The sequence below is a fragment of the Glandiceps talaboti genome, chromosome 11, assembly GCF_964340395.1.
Source record: "Glandiceps talaboti chromosome 11, keGlaTala1.1, whole genome shotgun sequence".
Lineage (NCBI taxonomy): Eukaryota > Metazoa > Hemichordata > Enteropneusta > Spengelidae > Glandiceps > Glandiceps talaboti.
Genome location: NC_135559.1, coordinates 19,023,615 through 19,040,649, shown reverse-complemented (window position 1 = coordinate 19,040,649; position 17,035 = coordinate 19,023,615). Strand labels below are relative to the sequence as shown.

At 35.7% G+C, this 17,035-nt stretch overlaps 1 protein-coding gene across 1 annotated transcript in view; it reads right to left on the bottom strand.

Annotated features, from left to right (window-relative positions):
- The window catches only part of LOC144442582 (uncharacterized), a 19,582-nt gene extending 10,058 nt beyond the window's left edge, over positions 1-9,524 (bottom strand). The window contains exons 1-3 of the mRNA XM_078131963.1: positions 9,352-9,524; positions 3,355-3,942; positions 1,847-1,928 (exon numbers count right to left, since the gene is read on the bottom strand). Coding sequence (XP_077988089.1) covers positions 1,847-1,928; positions 3,355-3,627 — 355 coding nt within the window. The 5' untranslated portion in view covers positions 3,628-3,942; positions 9,352-9,524. The remainder of the gene's footprint in view (positions 1-1,846; positions 1,929-3,354; positions 3,943-9,351) is intronic.
- Between the last annotated feature and the right edge of the window lie 7,511 nt (positions 9,525-17,035).

Sequence of the window (17,035 nt, the reverse complement as noted above, 5' to 3'; positions counted from 1 at the left end):
CTATTGACAGAACCCAATTTTCAAGCATACACAAACGATTTGACAACATGAATTATAAGACGTATATTAAAATATCGTACATTGAAGTCCCTAGTACATATCAGTCTCAACTAACAACGCCAGAAGACGATTTGTAAAGCATGCATTAACATGTACATTATACTAGATCATTTTAATGGTTAGTTTATGTCTAAGTATTCTTTGCAAATCATCCAAGTCAAGAGCTAAGCCTTCTAAACTCATTCTGTATACTATGTTGTTGCTTGTTCTTATCTCTCCCTCCCCCTTCAGCACAACTTATATCTTGTATATCATATTATTTGCAGTCACAATTAAAATTCCACGCGTGATGTCACAAAGAAATGATTAGATGAACAGTTTTCAAAAGTGGAGAAAATTCGTAATATGTGAACTACCCAACCCGCTGTCCGGATGACGTCATTACATGATTGAAGTTGTCGATGTAGCCTTGGTGATCTGTCTGACTTAAAGTAGTACGCGCCTTGAAACAACATTTTAAAACTTTTGCTGTTACTTTGCACAAAAAACCCTCAAACCCATTCTCAGTTAAAATCAACAACCAAATCAGGGGCCACATAAAAGTCTTTGAAGTAGAGGTCAAAATAAAAATTTGCCATTTTGGAATCCAATATGGCCGCCGAGTACTGCGATAAATCTGTGAAAATAAAAGATTGCCGATTTCCTTGAAAACAAGATGTGAACTTCAAAATTTCTTTTATAACTTCAAAAGACCCAGGGACAAACATTCATGTGGTATTGATTTTCAGAGAAATTAGTCGGAGACCCGCATGTTTTGTTCCTTTGGTAGTATGTGTGTTATTGCCAGTCATTGCATGTATATTGTCGACTGGCAGAAAGTTAACTACCCAAGCTATTGATTCAGTGGCCCAAAAAAAACAAGTTTTATTCCCATGACTGAAAGTCAAAATGTTTAACACACTAGATAATGAATAGTGAAGGGGGGCTAGCACGTGACTTCGCAGAGCTTGGGGAGCGTGTCATAACATTGCCATAAAGAGGCCTAGTAGTTTTACGACGTTGCCGCAAAAAGGCATGCTCGCTTTACGACTGCGATTTATCACTTTAGGAGTGACGTAGCGTACTTTTTCCCTAGCCAAACAGTATATTTGATGATTGAACTGTTGTCAGTAAAAATTTTGGTTGAGTGTTTTATTAACAGGAAAGACTTGTTGTTACAATTACTTGGTCTCTAAAACTACGTGTCAACTTTGCTGAGAAAATGGATCAATATATGTGCTTGAAGTGTCAAATTCACTCCCAGAACAGCTACAGTATAAACGGTGTGGCCTTGGTGTTTCACCCATGGGACATTCTGGTTTTTTAATACAAAGATAGACACATTGAAGCTCCACACTAACAATAACAGAGACGCAACACACACTAGGATTCTTTACCCAACCACATTGAAAAGTGATATAGGCTTTATTTTGTGCAGTGCAGTAGAACTCAGACCACTAAAAATTAGCGGTCTGACAGTAGAAACAGGCGTCTGCTGAAAGCATTACACACGAACCTGATGATTTTAGTGGCTTCAATTGTTTACTTTTCAACTTATGTAAACATTATAACTTGTCTGTTTCTATATCCCCACTGTGCACAGCATACTCTACATTGTTTATATTGCATTCGAAGTTGTCTAAATGTGTGTAAAAAAGAAGTCGTGCACGTGTCATATGAGTGAAATGTAAAGGCAACTCCGTTTGTACTGTACATGTAACAGATGAACATTGTTTGGTGAAATGTTGCAAAAGATATGTCAACAACATTAAAGCTGTCAGAGCAAACAATTTATTTGTTTACTCACCCGATGGACAAACAAAACAAGTAATCGCATTGTCATCATCCGTGTCACTTCGACTTCCTTTCGCTCCTCGACGAAAACGTGACTAAAGAAAAAACAAGAAAGATTGTGTTGACGCCAACCTTCACCTAACACCATTATTCAGTCTGCATCGTTTATTGAATATCAAGTTCTGAATCACAAAATACGTCATGTAAATGATTAATGGTGGTTTTCAGCTAGAAAGCGTTAAGTTCAAAATGTGAGAAAAAAACGTTCAACTATCGAACAGGCATAATTAATTAGAAACACGTAAACGCCGTTTAAATCACCCATGATTTTTAATTGCCTGTTTCTATTAACTGGGAATACAAATTTAAAAACCGGATAACCTGGGGATAAGTCATGTAAACACCGGGATATTGGGATTGAGGAAAATAACACTTTTTAAACACATACCAATTATCCAATGATTGTTTATTGTATTGCATTGTACATAAAGGCCCAAAATACAATCCCACGTTCTGTCATCAGTGAAGCCACAGGGATGTAGATAATATGGGACCATTCTTGTGTTGTGGACCAAAGTCGGGACCAAAGTCGTAAACCACAGGCCTTTTTACGGCACCGTTCGAAATGTACCTGTCACGAGGCGAGGCCGTGGTTTCATTCATATTTCATATATCTTTGCTTCAGTAGAAATATATACTCTGGCTTAATCTATTACTCTGGCAAACAACTGTTTTTTCCTCCTACATTTTAAGTCTAATCCGAACTGATTTTTTTTAGCATTACTCATCTTATCTGGTGATCATAGCAATCAACAAAACAAAACTTTATAACTAATCGTTTTTCCTCCTGTACATGTCAAAACTGATGAGGGAAATGGTTGCCTTATAAGTTGAAAACTTTGACATTACTAGCAGGTGATGACGGGTGACGACATACTTCAGTCGTAAACACGGATTAAGTATTCGCGATATTGTGTTCATGGTTTATATTTTGCCGTCAGGGTATTGTAATAAACATCCCTACTATTACTCCAAATGTCGAATGGTACTTATACGGCTCAGATGCAACGAAATTCTAGGACCGTTGCTTTCCATACATTGATTCCTTTGGCTACTATATATGTTTCTGCTGTAAATGAATGTTCCCCGGAGGACTACTTTAGTAGCAAGCCTATATATCTCAACCGCAGAGTTTCAACTTTCAGAATTATGTACATGTTGTCAAAATGTCATGCTGAAGTCATCTTGGAACACACGCTGTAAGCATCACGCCACCCATGCACTCAAAATATCAAAACAAATTTGTTATCTTTGTATAAATTTTGACACATTTTAAAATCATTTTAGGCTGGAATTATGGAAATAGTTGTATTTCGTGAACTTTTATTAAAATATGACCGGAAAGTCACTGTTTCATAGGAGTGCAGTTAGCAATATGAAAGAAATTGGTCTGGTTTTGTCGTAAAAGCTAATCTGAACAATTTCTATAGTTATGATAGATTAGGAGAATTTGATACTTACAGAAAGCCATTCCCAGTCATTTTTTTCTCGTAAAATGTGAATAATTTGTTCTTGTTTTTCCAGACGTTCCTCCAAAGCTGAAACTTCTCCCGCGTAATTGCTTGCCTTTGCGTTCAGTACAAAGAGCCAGTACGAAGTGATAACGCCGTAGACACTGAACAGAACTCCGAAGACCAAACACCAAGTCTGGGAGGTTTGTGCGCCGCTGTTTCTACAACATTTCAACGTCAGAGAATTAGCCTTCGTTTTCACTGTATCCACCGTATCCAACATTTTGTAGCACAGTATTTTTTTTTCTTAAACAATTAATCTCTTTTTCGCTCCTAGTTTGCGTATGGTTGAGGTCCTCCCTTATTTGAAAAGCACTGTTGTTGAAACAACTACTTTCATTTCACGTCACGGAAACACCACCAATAACATTTCCAAAGAAGAGCTTTTAACGCTAGTGTGTGAGATGTTTGAATAATATACGTTGGAAAATAATTAATTTGTCGACGATAGCCAATTAGTCCAGTTGCATTCAGGTCGGGTACACAGTTGTGTGAATTTTCAAACATTTACCACGACACAGCCAGAATCCCGAGATTCCTACAGAGAGGAGGTCAAGGGTGACGTCAGATTCTGTAACAGTAGTATCGATCAACAAGATTAACGAATCAACACACATGTAACTGACACTGCCAATAATAACAGGTTTGCATGGACAATCTACAAATGGAAGTAAACAGACCACGTATGAAAATGTCACATTATATCAAGAATGTCTTTCTGAGATCGTAATGATAAGGCTTCATAATTCAATAATTCGTGAAAAGAAATCAATCAGCGATAACCACATATGCCCAGCTATTAATGGTTATGTATTGAACTTATTAAAAGCACATATTTAGACTAAATCCACATATTTATCAAACTAATCATTTTGAGAAACAAGTAACTTGAATCACAAAACATCATCTGGCTCAACAAAAATCTTACCAATAGTGCTACATTTTATCGTTTGGCTCAACAAAAAATCTTACCAACAGAGATATTTGCTAAATGATAAAAAATGTAGCAGTGTTAGTAAGATTTTTGTTGAGCCGGATGATAAAATGTAGCAATGTTGGTAAGATTTTTGTTGAGCCAGATGATAAAATGTAGCAATGTTGGTAAGATTTTTGTTGACACAGATAACGTTTTGTTTCAGGTCTCGTGATTTTCATTGTACATGTTCAGTTCATTCAGTCAGCTCTCTACTACCCTAGTTTGTTTGTTTGTTTGTTTGTGTTGTTATTGTTGTGTATATTAGTTGCAACAAAAACAATAATGCATTTATCTATTTCTAACAGATTTTCCTCTATGCGTCTAATGCATTTTCAATTGGCGATATATTAAGAATTTTTTCAAAATGTTCATGCCCACAATAACCTGGAGACGTCGGTCTTAAACAATTTATAGCAAGGGAAAATGGCGGGAAATGTATACAATAACAGGCTACCAAAAATGGTGAATTTTATTACATTTTCGAATTAATGGGGTGAAATTATTGTAACGAAATGTATTTTTGAGTATACATCAGACGACATTTTGTGAACCGTGGCATCAGCTGAGATGTTTTTTTGCATACTATAAGTGAGACCGTAAATTTTCATTTAAATGTCGTTATTAGAGCCGCTCCAACGAACGCTCGCTAATGAGCATAGACTCAGTACGTGTGCATTACCGTTTTTGGCTAGCTTTTATGTTTTTGTTCATATAAAATGTTTAAGTTCCCATAACATCTATGATTTAAACATGTTTTGGGTTTTGAGTTCAAGGCAGGAATTTAGTGACACGTCCCTACAGAAAGTACGAAATCTGATCTAGACGAAGCCAATTTGCTAGAAATGTTATGACGAGTAAACTGCCACTGAACAGTTGCTGGATGGTGATATATTACAATTAAACAATTTGTTGGCGGACGTTATACATCTTAATGGTTTCTTGGGATTTTACCACAAATTGATTGTTTTCCGATTTCAGTTTATTTTGTGAGCTTCTTTTTATACCTGCAGGCATGTAATTCCAGGGAGATAGATAAGTAATAATTCGTAGTGTTAGAACATTCTTGCGGGTTTTCGCTCCAACACCTTCTCGAAAAAGAGGCCTTCTCGATCTAAAAAGAACTTCAATTATTTTACCAAAAGACAAGTCAGGTTTGTTCATTTGTTTTCATTCTTTTCTTTTGTATCCTTTCCCAGTGAAACGTTACCATAACTTCACGTTTCTGATGAAAACGTAAAATTTTATGCGACACTGTGTTTATGTAAAAGGTGTAGGCTTAAGTTTGAATAATAACACTGTGTGACCTTTGGCCCCCATGACGTATAATATGATTTGTTACTGTCGGACTGTTTCGACTGATTTCTAACGACATGTGTGATACAGGGAGATTTATAGTAATTGTAAAGCCGTTTCCTTTATTAGAATAGTAAGTGTTATTTTATATGGCACTGTATTGCGGCCAAATTTTACTACCGGATTATCCAAGAAGCAAAGTGGTCAACATCTGTCAAAGTAAAAGAGAGGTTTTCTCATCGACATCAAAAGTTGCCATGGGAACAAAACAGTGGTTTGTTTTGTTTGACGCCGTTCATGTACGTCTGCTGACTTTCTAGATGACTTAAACTACTTAACTCTTTGAACCTGTAAAGGACGGAAATAGTAGAATAACAATGTATTCTTTAGTCATAATGATGGTAGTTTATTTACAGCGCTTTCCCACATTGTGCTCAACGCACTTTACAATTATTACCATTGGCATGGACCTATAATAGCATAATGACCTATTTTCTTCCTTTAATTTTCAGGTGAGCATACAATCCATTGCAGCCTTTATAAGCGCATAGGATTAAAGTATTCACATTGCAACCTCTGTCTTATCTGGTCCCCAATCACAAAGCTGGGTTGACAAGCACAGGAATTGTGCCAGTGGTTGAAATCTTGCCCAAGAACACTAAGCATTTCAGAAACAATCGGCAACGGCGAGGCTTGAACCGACACCTTGAAGTTTCCGAGCTGGCCAGCCTAACAATTCGATCACGTTGACTCCACTTACTCGTAAAATTTGAAACACATCGAGCACTTCAAGTTTTCGTCGTTGGATTGATCTTCGCATTATTTATGTATTTCATGGTTTCGAGACACTTCGTTTATGAGTAGCATTACGTTTCACTTCTTTTATTTCATTAAAAAAATTAATGACATCAAAAGAAAGAAGTGGATGTATTCGAGAATAACAATATTTTGTGACGTCGAAAACTATTTTTACCGTGATGGAGAAAGATGATAATTGCTTTGCTGAAAGACGAGAGGGCTCTTCAAAATTACTCAAAACCTGAAAGTGTTGGGAAGCTTTTTTTAAATTACGCCTTGCCACGTACTTCATGGGTAGTTACGTAAATAGTTAGAGATCGAGTGTATGCCGTAGCTATGCAAGACAGTGCAGTAATATTAATTTAGCAGTGAAAGTTATCCAGAAAGTAAGTTATGAAATTCTTGGCCAGGATACAATTATTGTGAAAGGTCTACATTGACTTTGATATACGATATAATGTATATAATACGCGAAATGATATTGTAAATGAGATACATGATATGAAATGATATGATATGATATGATATGATATATGATGTGATGTGATGTGATGTGATGTGATATGATATGAGATATGATGTGATGTGATGTGATGTGATGTGATGTGATGTGATGTGATATGATGCATGTGATGTGATGTGATGTGATGTGATATGATGCATGTGATGTGATGTGATGTGATGTGATATATGGTATGGTAATATGGTATGGTATGGTATGGTATGATATGATATGGTATGGTATGATATGATATGATATGATATGATATGATATGATATGATATGATATGATATGATATGATATGATATATGATATGATATGATATGATATGATATGATATATGATATGATAACATTTTAACTTGCGATGTTTATCGTTGTAGAAGTTTGAGATAAAAATAATGAAATAATGAAGTTTGTTAGATAGATAGATAGATAGACAGACAGACAGACAGGCAGGCAGGCAGGCAGGCAGGCAGGCAGACAGACAGACAGACAGACAGACAGACAGACAGACAGACAGACAGACAGACAGACAGACAGACAGACAGACAGACAGACAGACAGACGACTGCGCCAAATATTTTTATGATGTACATTGTATCTACAGTACTAGGAGGAACAAATATAAGTGTGTGTCTCCGATAACGTGGCCACAGAAAATAGGGTAGGTTGGTCTTTTTTTGTTTTATTTCATTTTGTCGTTTCTATGTCGACCCAAAAACCAAACGAAATGTCGATCAGAATACCCCTACTGGGATAGTTTGATGAAATGTGTACAGACATCACTGGGGAAAGAAAACAGACGTACATGAAGGTCAAGAAGACAAAGAATTTCTTGTATACTTTGTTGCAAATGTTTAAAAAAATGTTTATGCTTGGCGGCTTACACTAAGGGTCGGTTTGGTTATGGGAAACACGCATTTTTTATTATACCTTAGACATACGTACTATGCTAATCATAGCTGTATAAAACATTTGATTGTGTTTAGTATGACAGACTAGTTCAATGTTATCGTAAGTGTTTGAAGTTTAGATAGATGCTTCAAAAATTAAGATAAATTGAAGTATGTGAGATGTATACTCCCTACGCTGTCAGTATGACGACAAATAAATGGACGAACCATTGGGTTAAAACTGACATTCGAATCAATCTCATTTTAAGCGTGGACAAAATTGTCTCTGTAAATTACGTGTGTTGATCGACTTTACGATTTGAAATTACCATGTAGATTTTGATATCAAATTCATCGCATTCTAGTGTTATATATATATACGTTTTGCGTTATCTTTTTTGTTAGCCTATCGTTATGTGATATACCGTGTGCGTATATTTGTCTGAGGCTCTCTGTTTCCTTGCTCTAAGCTTCCAGAGAGAGACATTAACGCTGAATAATTAATCAATGCGTGATCAAGTACTAGTAGACGGATCGAAACTTCGCATTCGTTTCCTATTTATCGTTCCAAAGTAACTATACTGTACTGTCCTAAGCTTCCCCCCCCCTCTCTCTCTCTCTCTCTCTCTCTCTCTCTCTCTCTCTCTCTCTCTCTCTCTCTCTCTCTCTCTCTCTCTCTCTCTCTCTCTCTCTCTCTCTCTCTCTCTCTCTCTCTCTCTCTCTCTCTCTCTCTCTCGCTCGCTCGCTCGCTCGCTCACAGGGAACCCAGGAACCGAAACAAACAAACAAACAAACAAACAAACAAATAAATAAATAAACAAACAAACAAACAAACAAACAAACAAACAAATAAATGAACAAGTATAGGAACAAATAAAATAATTAAATAAACCAGCAAATAAACAGATACTCATGGAGGTATACTAGATATGGTTTTTTCCTATACCATCACTACATTATTTGTTTGTTTCGGTTCCTGGGTGTTTTTTGTAGTGATGGTATAGGAAAAAACCATATCTAGTATACCTCCATGAGTATCTGTTTATTTGCTGCTTTATTTAATTATTTTATTTGTTCCTATACTTGTTCATTTATTTATTTATTTATCTGTTTGTCTGTTTATTTATTTATTTATTTGTTTCGGTTCCTGGGTTCCCTGTGGCTCGCTCTCTCTCTCTCTCTCTCTCTCTCTCTCTCTCTCTCTCTCTCTCTCTCTCTCTCTCTCTCTCTCTCTCTCTCTCTCTCTCTCTCTCTCTCTCTCTCTCTCTCTCTCTCTCGCTCTGCAAGTACGTACTCGGCTTACCCTAAGCAGTTATAATATTTGTAAATGTGTGTCACTAATCCATATTCACACACAAGGCGTAGTTTGTCAATACTTCCCAGCGTCAGAGCGTACATTTTTAAAGTGTACTGTAGTTATATTGGGGAAAACGCTAAAAGAAGTCAAAACTGTATTAATACTATTAGAATACACTGCACGTACCTGTATGTCATTACATGTTTAACTTTTCTTGTCGTTTGATTGTCAGTTAGTGAATACGATATGAAGAAAAATCATTTCACCATTATACAGCAACATTGCGATGGTATCACACAGTAGATAGAGCAATAGAGAGAACGAGAGAGAAAGATTACATCTGTCCAGCCCTTCCAACATTTAACGATGCTAATAAATCTACTCAAATAAATCCTACTAAGTGTATACTATTACTGTCTCTAATGTAAAAATATACCACAATCAAATAAAACCACTAATGCATATTCCTTGCAAAATGATTTGACATTAACAAAAGATTTCTGAACGAAGGTTAGTATTTATGGCATCAAATTGATTTTCAGGCTGTTGTGCTGTAAACGCTATAGGGTTGAATACTTCATCCGTGGAGAGGTTATGCAAAGTTGATGGTTTACCGAGGGGCCGCATCAATATATGCTGGGGACAATAATCGTTACCATAGTAACGTAGTATGTGCCTCGAAAATAAAATTTTCAACTTTTGCTGTTACGCTATTCAGGGATACTAAACCCCAGTCTCAGATAAAATCTAAAAGAAAAAAAATCAAGGGTGACAGTATACGTTTTTGAAGTACAGGTTAAAATGATTTTCAAAATTAAGTCATTTTAGAATCCAATATGGCCGCGAAAATAATGTGTTGATTTTATGGGGAATGAAAATTGTCGGTTTTCTTGAAAGTAAGATGATGAAGCCCAAAATTTCTTTGATTACTTCGAAAGGACTCGGAACAAGCTTTCATATGCCGGAGTTTGAAGAGATTTTACAACCCTTAACACCAAAGTAAAGCGTTTTCTGTATGTACCACAATCATTTATAGCATCCATATCAAGTGTAAACGTATACTGTTTCATTTGCTAATTGACCACATTAGAAAGGCAACATGCTAGGCTTGTAAATAAACCAATTGAAACAGTATATACTTTTACACTTGATTTGAATGTTATAAATGAGTGAAGTGCATAGAGAAAGTGCTTTACTTCAGTGTTACTCATTGTAAGAACTTTGACTTTCAGGAACAATGGTCCCCACGGTGCATTCTACTTTAACTTGAGGCACGTCGGCTAAATAAATGGTATATTGACTCCATGGGTCAAATCGTTGTAAGTTTCACTTATCTATTAAAGGGGCACAGTACTGCAATTATATGCTGAGTTATTTATGACTATGAATTCTTTATTTCACTTTTGATTGGAGTCTAGCCACCACCAATCATAGCTTGTCTGTCACTGGGTGGAAAGAGTGCAGAAGAGTCAGATTCAATGATGTAGACATGCTGTACTTAATCACAATGGGCCATTCCAGACTGCAAACTGGAAATTGAGAATACAGCGCCCTCACTCAAATTGCGGGTATCATCACCTCGTAGTACTGTTTCTTAAGAGCTTTGTTCCTTTGGTATTCTGTGTAAATCAGGGATGTTTTCGTGTTGTTCAGACATCGAGGAAAACAGCAGTGCTCTAAGATTAACCTAACCTATACCATGTATACCCCCAAGGTACACACAGACAGGAAGTAGAGCGCCACCATGACAAATTTTGGAAAGGCCAGCTATTGACAATCACATTGATCCTAGCCTGTCTATTGGCATCGTCAGTTTTTAATTACTGTTCTATGGAATGACATATCCTAGGAGCCACACTCACAGCAACAGTTCTCATTACATACCTCAAACCATAATTAGCATAATTTCAAAATGGCAGACATTACAGTTAACGTAGACTGTTTACATCACGATCTGTGATTTGGCTTTGTTGTTTTACTAACTACTTGTATTGCTCACAATGGCAAACAGTTTATGTGGTTTCAACATTAATCACTCCAACTGATTGGTTACTAGGTGGAGTGATAATGTACATCAGCCTAATTGACTATATATCCAAATGAAGTCAATATGTAAATGTGCACTCATTGTGAAGACATATAATTTACATAAAGCGAATATTAAGTGAATATCTGCCAACAGGTATGCTGAAAACTACCATTGGGGGCATGGCTAAATTAACCAGTTGTCAATACTAGCATTGCAAGCGGTAACCATTAGTTAGACATTGAAGCAAAATCACAAATCGCACGGTAAACAGGGTAGAGTTATCAGTGTGATCAGATTACAATGATTATACATGTAGGGACTCTGTATGGTGATACTGACAAAAAACACATTATATAACTAAAACTGATGTATCAGTCAGTCTGATAATGTTACCATGGCAATAATTGCAATTGCGTAAAAAGACAGCATACATTTTGTAGACTTATTACTAATACATAAACAATCACGATGAATCTGTGGATACCTTGTTTTCAGAAATGATGTCACATTGCTTACAACAAGGAATATACAAATTAAAAGGGCACAAACTGTGTTTCTATATTTTTGGGCGAGATTTATACTACATATTTAAAAGTCACTCATAGTATTCTACTTACTGAAGTATACCTAACTATCATTTGCAATTGACTGAACCCAAACCTGGTATCAAGATATAACATATCAATGATCTAATGATGTAAATTTTGATATGTACCAAAAAATGTCTAGGAATCCATACTAGGTAATGAACTATTCTGAGAATGCCAGAACGCAAATGTAGTGTCAAAAAGGCCATTCATCGACATTAATATTGTACTACTATAGTTTAATCAAGGTTCTATAAGTATTTTCAATTGTGTAAATGGTTTACAACTCAGCTTTTAAATGTGTCCATAGTAAATCTTTGTTTTTACCCTGTAATAAAACTGATGACATAGATTCAGCAAAGAGAGTTATTTGTCTGACTCCAGACTCAAAGAAAACATACATTTATTAAAAATTAGTTCAGAAAATTAAAGTAATCTTTATTAAAATAATTTTGGCTGTATGTTTTTCAGCACTGGAAAGGCTGGTAACATCACTAGATATTTTACATGTTATCTCTATATACATCAGAATCTGATTGAAATCTGATCCAAGGAAAAAGGCTTGATTTGCTATGTTTACTCATAGATGTTGGAGAGAAACCCAGCATCTAAGGTTTACTGTATTTCTTGGCTACTGTGTGCTTGTTTTTTTATGAACACTTCTGTTAAAATACTAGTAAATCTTGTTGTGTGAATAAAGGAAGTAGGCAGTCATCCCAAGGTATAGATAAAATAGAATATAAAGGACCAATCTGATTCAAATCTGATGTGGTGAATACGGCTTGATTTCTTTATTTACCTCAAATTCCTTCGCTTATTGTCGTTTTTTGTTTTGTTTGTTACGAGAGTGATTGCTGCCTTCCTGGACCAAAAAAAAAATGAAAAAAAAAATTACAATATATACGAAGGAAATTGAGGTAAATAAAGAAATCAAGCCATATTCTCCACATCAGATTTTAATCAAATTGATATTATCAATTATAAATTATAATATTTATCAATGATAAAGGACAAATACAGTAGCTAGCTGAGAAATACAGTAAACAAGCAAGACCCTTAGATTGTGTACATCACAGAGCCACTAGAGGGCGCTATACACTGATGTTGTCTTTGTCATTTATGTCTGTCTTGCCTAATTTAAACCCACTTTAGGTCAAGTCCATGTAAAAGACAGTGGCCATGGCAGGATTAGGTTAAAGCAGCAATAGAAGTCAATGCGATTTAACTTTGCCAACTTGTTTTTCGTTCTAATTATTGAGATGGATGATTTTAAATTACTTTTTATCAAACTTTAAAAAAGAAACTAAAACACATGCAGAGGAACTTTATGTTATCAAAGTACTATCAGTAAATCCTTTAAAAAATATATTACCCTCACCTATTTAATTTTCAAAAAGTACTAGTACAATAATCCTTATATGTGCATGTCGTAAGTCTGAAACAGAAATGATGTGGTATGGTTTGACAACTTGTAACACAAAGGAGCAAATTTAGTAAAACTTGATCTTTATTTTATCTTATTTTTCATATTTTTAGTGGGAAGTCAAGTAAAATGACTACGACACTTGTTTAAATTACACCTATTACTATGAAAACTTCTGCATTTATCTCTTACAGGGTAAAAGTTTCTGCAATGCATAGAGTTTTTGTTTAGGTGATGTTCTAAGTAGGTAAAAATCTACCCAATTGCAGATATTTTACCAAGAAGTAAGGTTACCCACAAAAATATGGTCCATAGCACTTCAGAAACCTATGCAAATTTTATCAGATTTCCCTTCTCTGTTACCAGGGTTACCCATCAAACTTATGGTACAAGGTATGGAACGTATGCAGATTCCCCTCTCTCTTACCAGGATTCCCTATTAAAATTACTGTACAAGGTATAGAAATCTATGCAAATTTTATCAGATTTCACTTGTTACCAAGATTCCCATCAAATTTATGTTACAAGGTATGCAAGTTTTACCAGACTTCCTCCCTCTGTTACCGGGTTACCCCACCAAAATTATGCTACAAAGTATGGAACCTATGCAAGTTTGACCAGATTTCTCCTACCTATGTTACAAAGGGTCTAAATCTCAACAAATACACTTAGTCTACTCCTTGTTAATAAATACAATATTTACAATAACACATAGACTGCAGGATACGTCATGTCACTCTGACCTCACAAGAGGGGTTGACTGATGTGTGAGGGCGCACCGTCATGGCATACCTTACAGAATAATTCATGTAAATGACACATTGACATTCCACCTCAAAATATCCATCATTCACTCAAATACTTTTTCAGAATCCAATATCTACATCATCGTTTAACTATCCTTAAATACCCTTGACTGTCTGGATAACAATCTAATGATGACATCATCTCATAGTCTTCAATGTCATCATTCTCAATGTCAAGTTCATGTGTCTCTGCTATGACACTCTCATCAGAATCACTAGTTTGATCTGTTTTAATCTCTAGTGATGAATCTTTAATATTCCTTGTTTTGAGTCTGAGATATCCCTGGGAATCTTCCGTGAATTCCAATGTATCCGTTGAGTTTCCAAGCAGGTAACTATAGTCTATATCTTCTTCTGCAGATTGTAGATTTGAGTTTTGTGATTTACTGCATGAACCGTGACATTTCATATCTGTTGACTTTCCACATAAGGTACCGTAGTCTAAATCTTCTTCCCCAGTTTCTGTATTTGAATTCTGTGATTCACTGTATGACCCCTGTCGCTTCACACTCACTAATTGTGTCATGTGATTGTTTGAATGTGACAGGTTACAATTTTTTTCCAACCGTGATGTGTCACATGAGTAATCAGACTTTGACATGTGATTTGCATGTTTGTCATTGCATCCATTTTTTACACAAGTAATGTCACCTGATACAATTTCATGAATGTGTTTGACAAGTTTCCTAGTAGTGTTTCCAGTCTGACACACAGTACTAACTTGTACCTCTTCACTTCTTCTATTCAATTCAGTTGAGTTTGAAAAATTGCTTGTCTTCAAATCTTTGCCTGCATGGGTAAAACAAATCAAGAGTCAGCGTTACAGATATAACACATACACATACACATACACATTTGTCATTCAATAGGCCATTCCAGACTGCAAACAGGAAATTGAGAATACAGTGCCCTCGCTCAAATTGGGGGTATCATCCCCTCATAGTGCCGTTCCTTAAGGGCTTTGTCCCTTGGCATTTTGTAGAAGTGTAAATCAGGGACATTTTTCATATTGTTCAGACATCGAGGAAAGCAGCAGTGCTCTATGATTAACTGAGTAACCTATACCATGTATACCCCAAGGTACACACAGACAGGAAGTAGAGTGCCACCATCGTAAATTCTGGAAAGGCCTATTCTCAGCACTTGAAATAGAATTTTACCACCTAGGTGTGTCATAAAAATAACAATCATTCATATTTGTGGTCATCAACATGACTTACTTGCCACATATGTACATGTATTGCAATGAATAAGTGAGAATAAATCAACAGCCTTGTTTTATTTTGACCTTGTAGCATTAGATGAAATGCTGTTGCAGATACTGATAATTATTTGAGTACCATGTAATGCAATTTTTAAACATTTCCCACATAGTACTTGGATACTGAGAGTTACTAGATATCATGTGTAATCAGTAATTGAAATGAAATGGGTAATATTCAACTTAAAGACCCATGTTTCAATCCTAGGTTCTAGTGCACTCTTATCTTTGATAGGATCATTCATGGACAAACTTTTTCTATAGCTCTGCCACACAACTGTGTTTGTCATCTAAATTTTAATCTTCATCTGACATTTAAAGAGGAACCTCACTCCAGGAAATAAAAGCATTTTCATCAACTATGGGTTCTGGAGAGTCATTTCATCATTTTACATCACCTACAATTACTTGTGATTTCAGAGAATGATCAACTTGATCTTGTGCCTTTATAGGTTACAAAACGTGGGCCATTGCATTATGGGAGTCAGCAGATATAATATATTCATGGTTACACACTGAATATTCATGAGATGTTTTACATTGAAGGGAATATGCACTTAGGAGTCATGAATATTCATTGTGCAACTATGGAAATATTACTGCTGACTCCCATCATGCAATGGTGCAAAGACACAAGATCAACTTGATATTTCTCTGAAATTGTAAGTAATTGTAGGTGATGTAAAATCATGAAATGACTCCAGAACCCATAGTTTATGAAAATGTCTCTTTCCTGGCGTGATGGTCCCCTTTAATAACCCAACCCAGGTTACAGACTGTGTCTCTTTAAAAGCAAATCAAACCTTTCACTTCACCTACCTATTTGTTCAGGATAATGATTAGTTTTCAAATTTAAGTTTCTTGTCTGCAACACTGGTTTAAAGAAAGCTGAAAGTCTAGACTGTTTAGTTGCTGCTGGTATTGTTGGATATGGTAAAACCGTGATCTTCCTTCCAAAGTGTATTCCAGGAAGTTTCTTTTGTGCTGGTATACTCTACAAGATATGGATATAAGGAAAAATATTTCGGTATACATATTGGAAATAGTTCAGCCTCCTCATCTGTAATTGGGTAATTTAGAAAATTATGTAATTTTTACCCTAATTTACCTCTAATCCAAAAACTGGTTTGATAAACAGTGTACAGGTTTACTGAGAATGTACTTTCAATACAGTAACAGTGTGGTATGGTAACTTTAGTGTCTTCACGTTCAATAAAAGTAAGCTGTCTAGAATCATTACAACAGCAAAGATCACAGGAAAACAACAGAAATTTGAACTTATATATGTTTGTAGGAAAGAAGTACTTTGCATGTCTGAGTACATTTGCACTTATAATGAAAATGTAATACATGTAATGCTGTATTGACTGCTTTTTAGAGAGGTTCAATTTTTGTAGTTTCGGTTGGATACATTCTTCTAGGCTGCCAGGATTTCAAGCCCTGCAAGCATACACTCCATTTGAATTTTCATTACATCTACTCTCTGCTACACTCTGCTTTGATTGATTGATTGATTGATTGAGTGAGTGAGTGAGTGAGTGAGTGAGCAAGTGATTGATTGATTGATTGATTGATTGATTGATTGGGGGAAAATATCACATTTTGGTAATTTTTTCTTTAATTTTTCAAAACATAATTACTAATACTGAAAGATTCTAAAGCCTGACTTACCCTGTGTCTACCTCTTGTTGTCAGCCATACATCACATGGTTGTGCTGTGTGTGTACTCTCTACTGGCTTCTTGGTTTTACTCATTATACTACT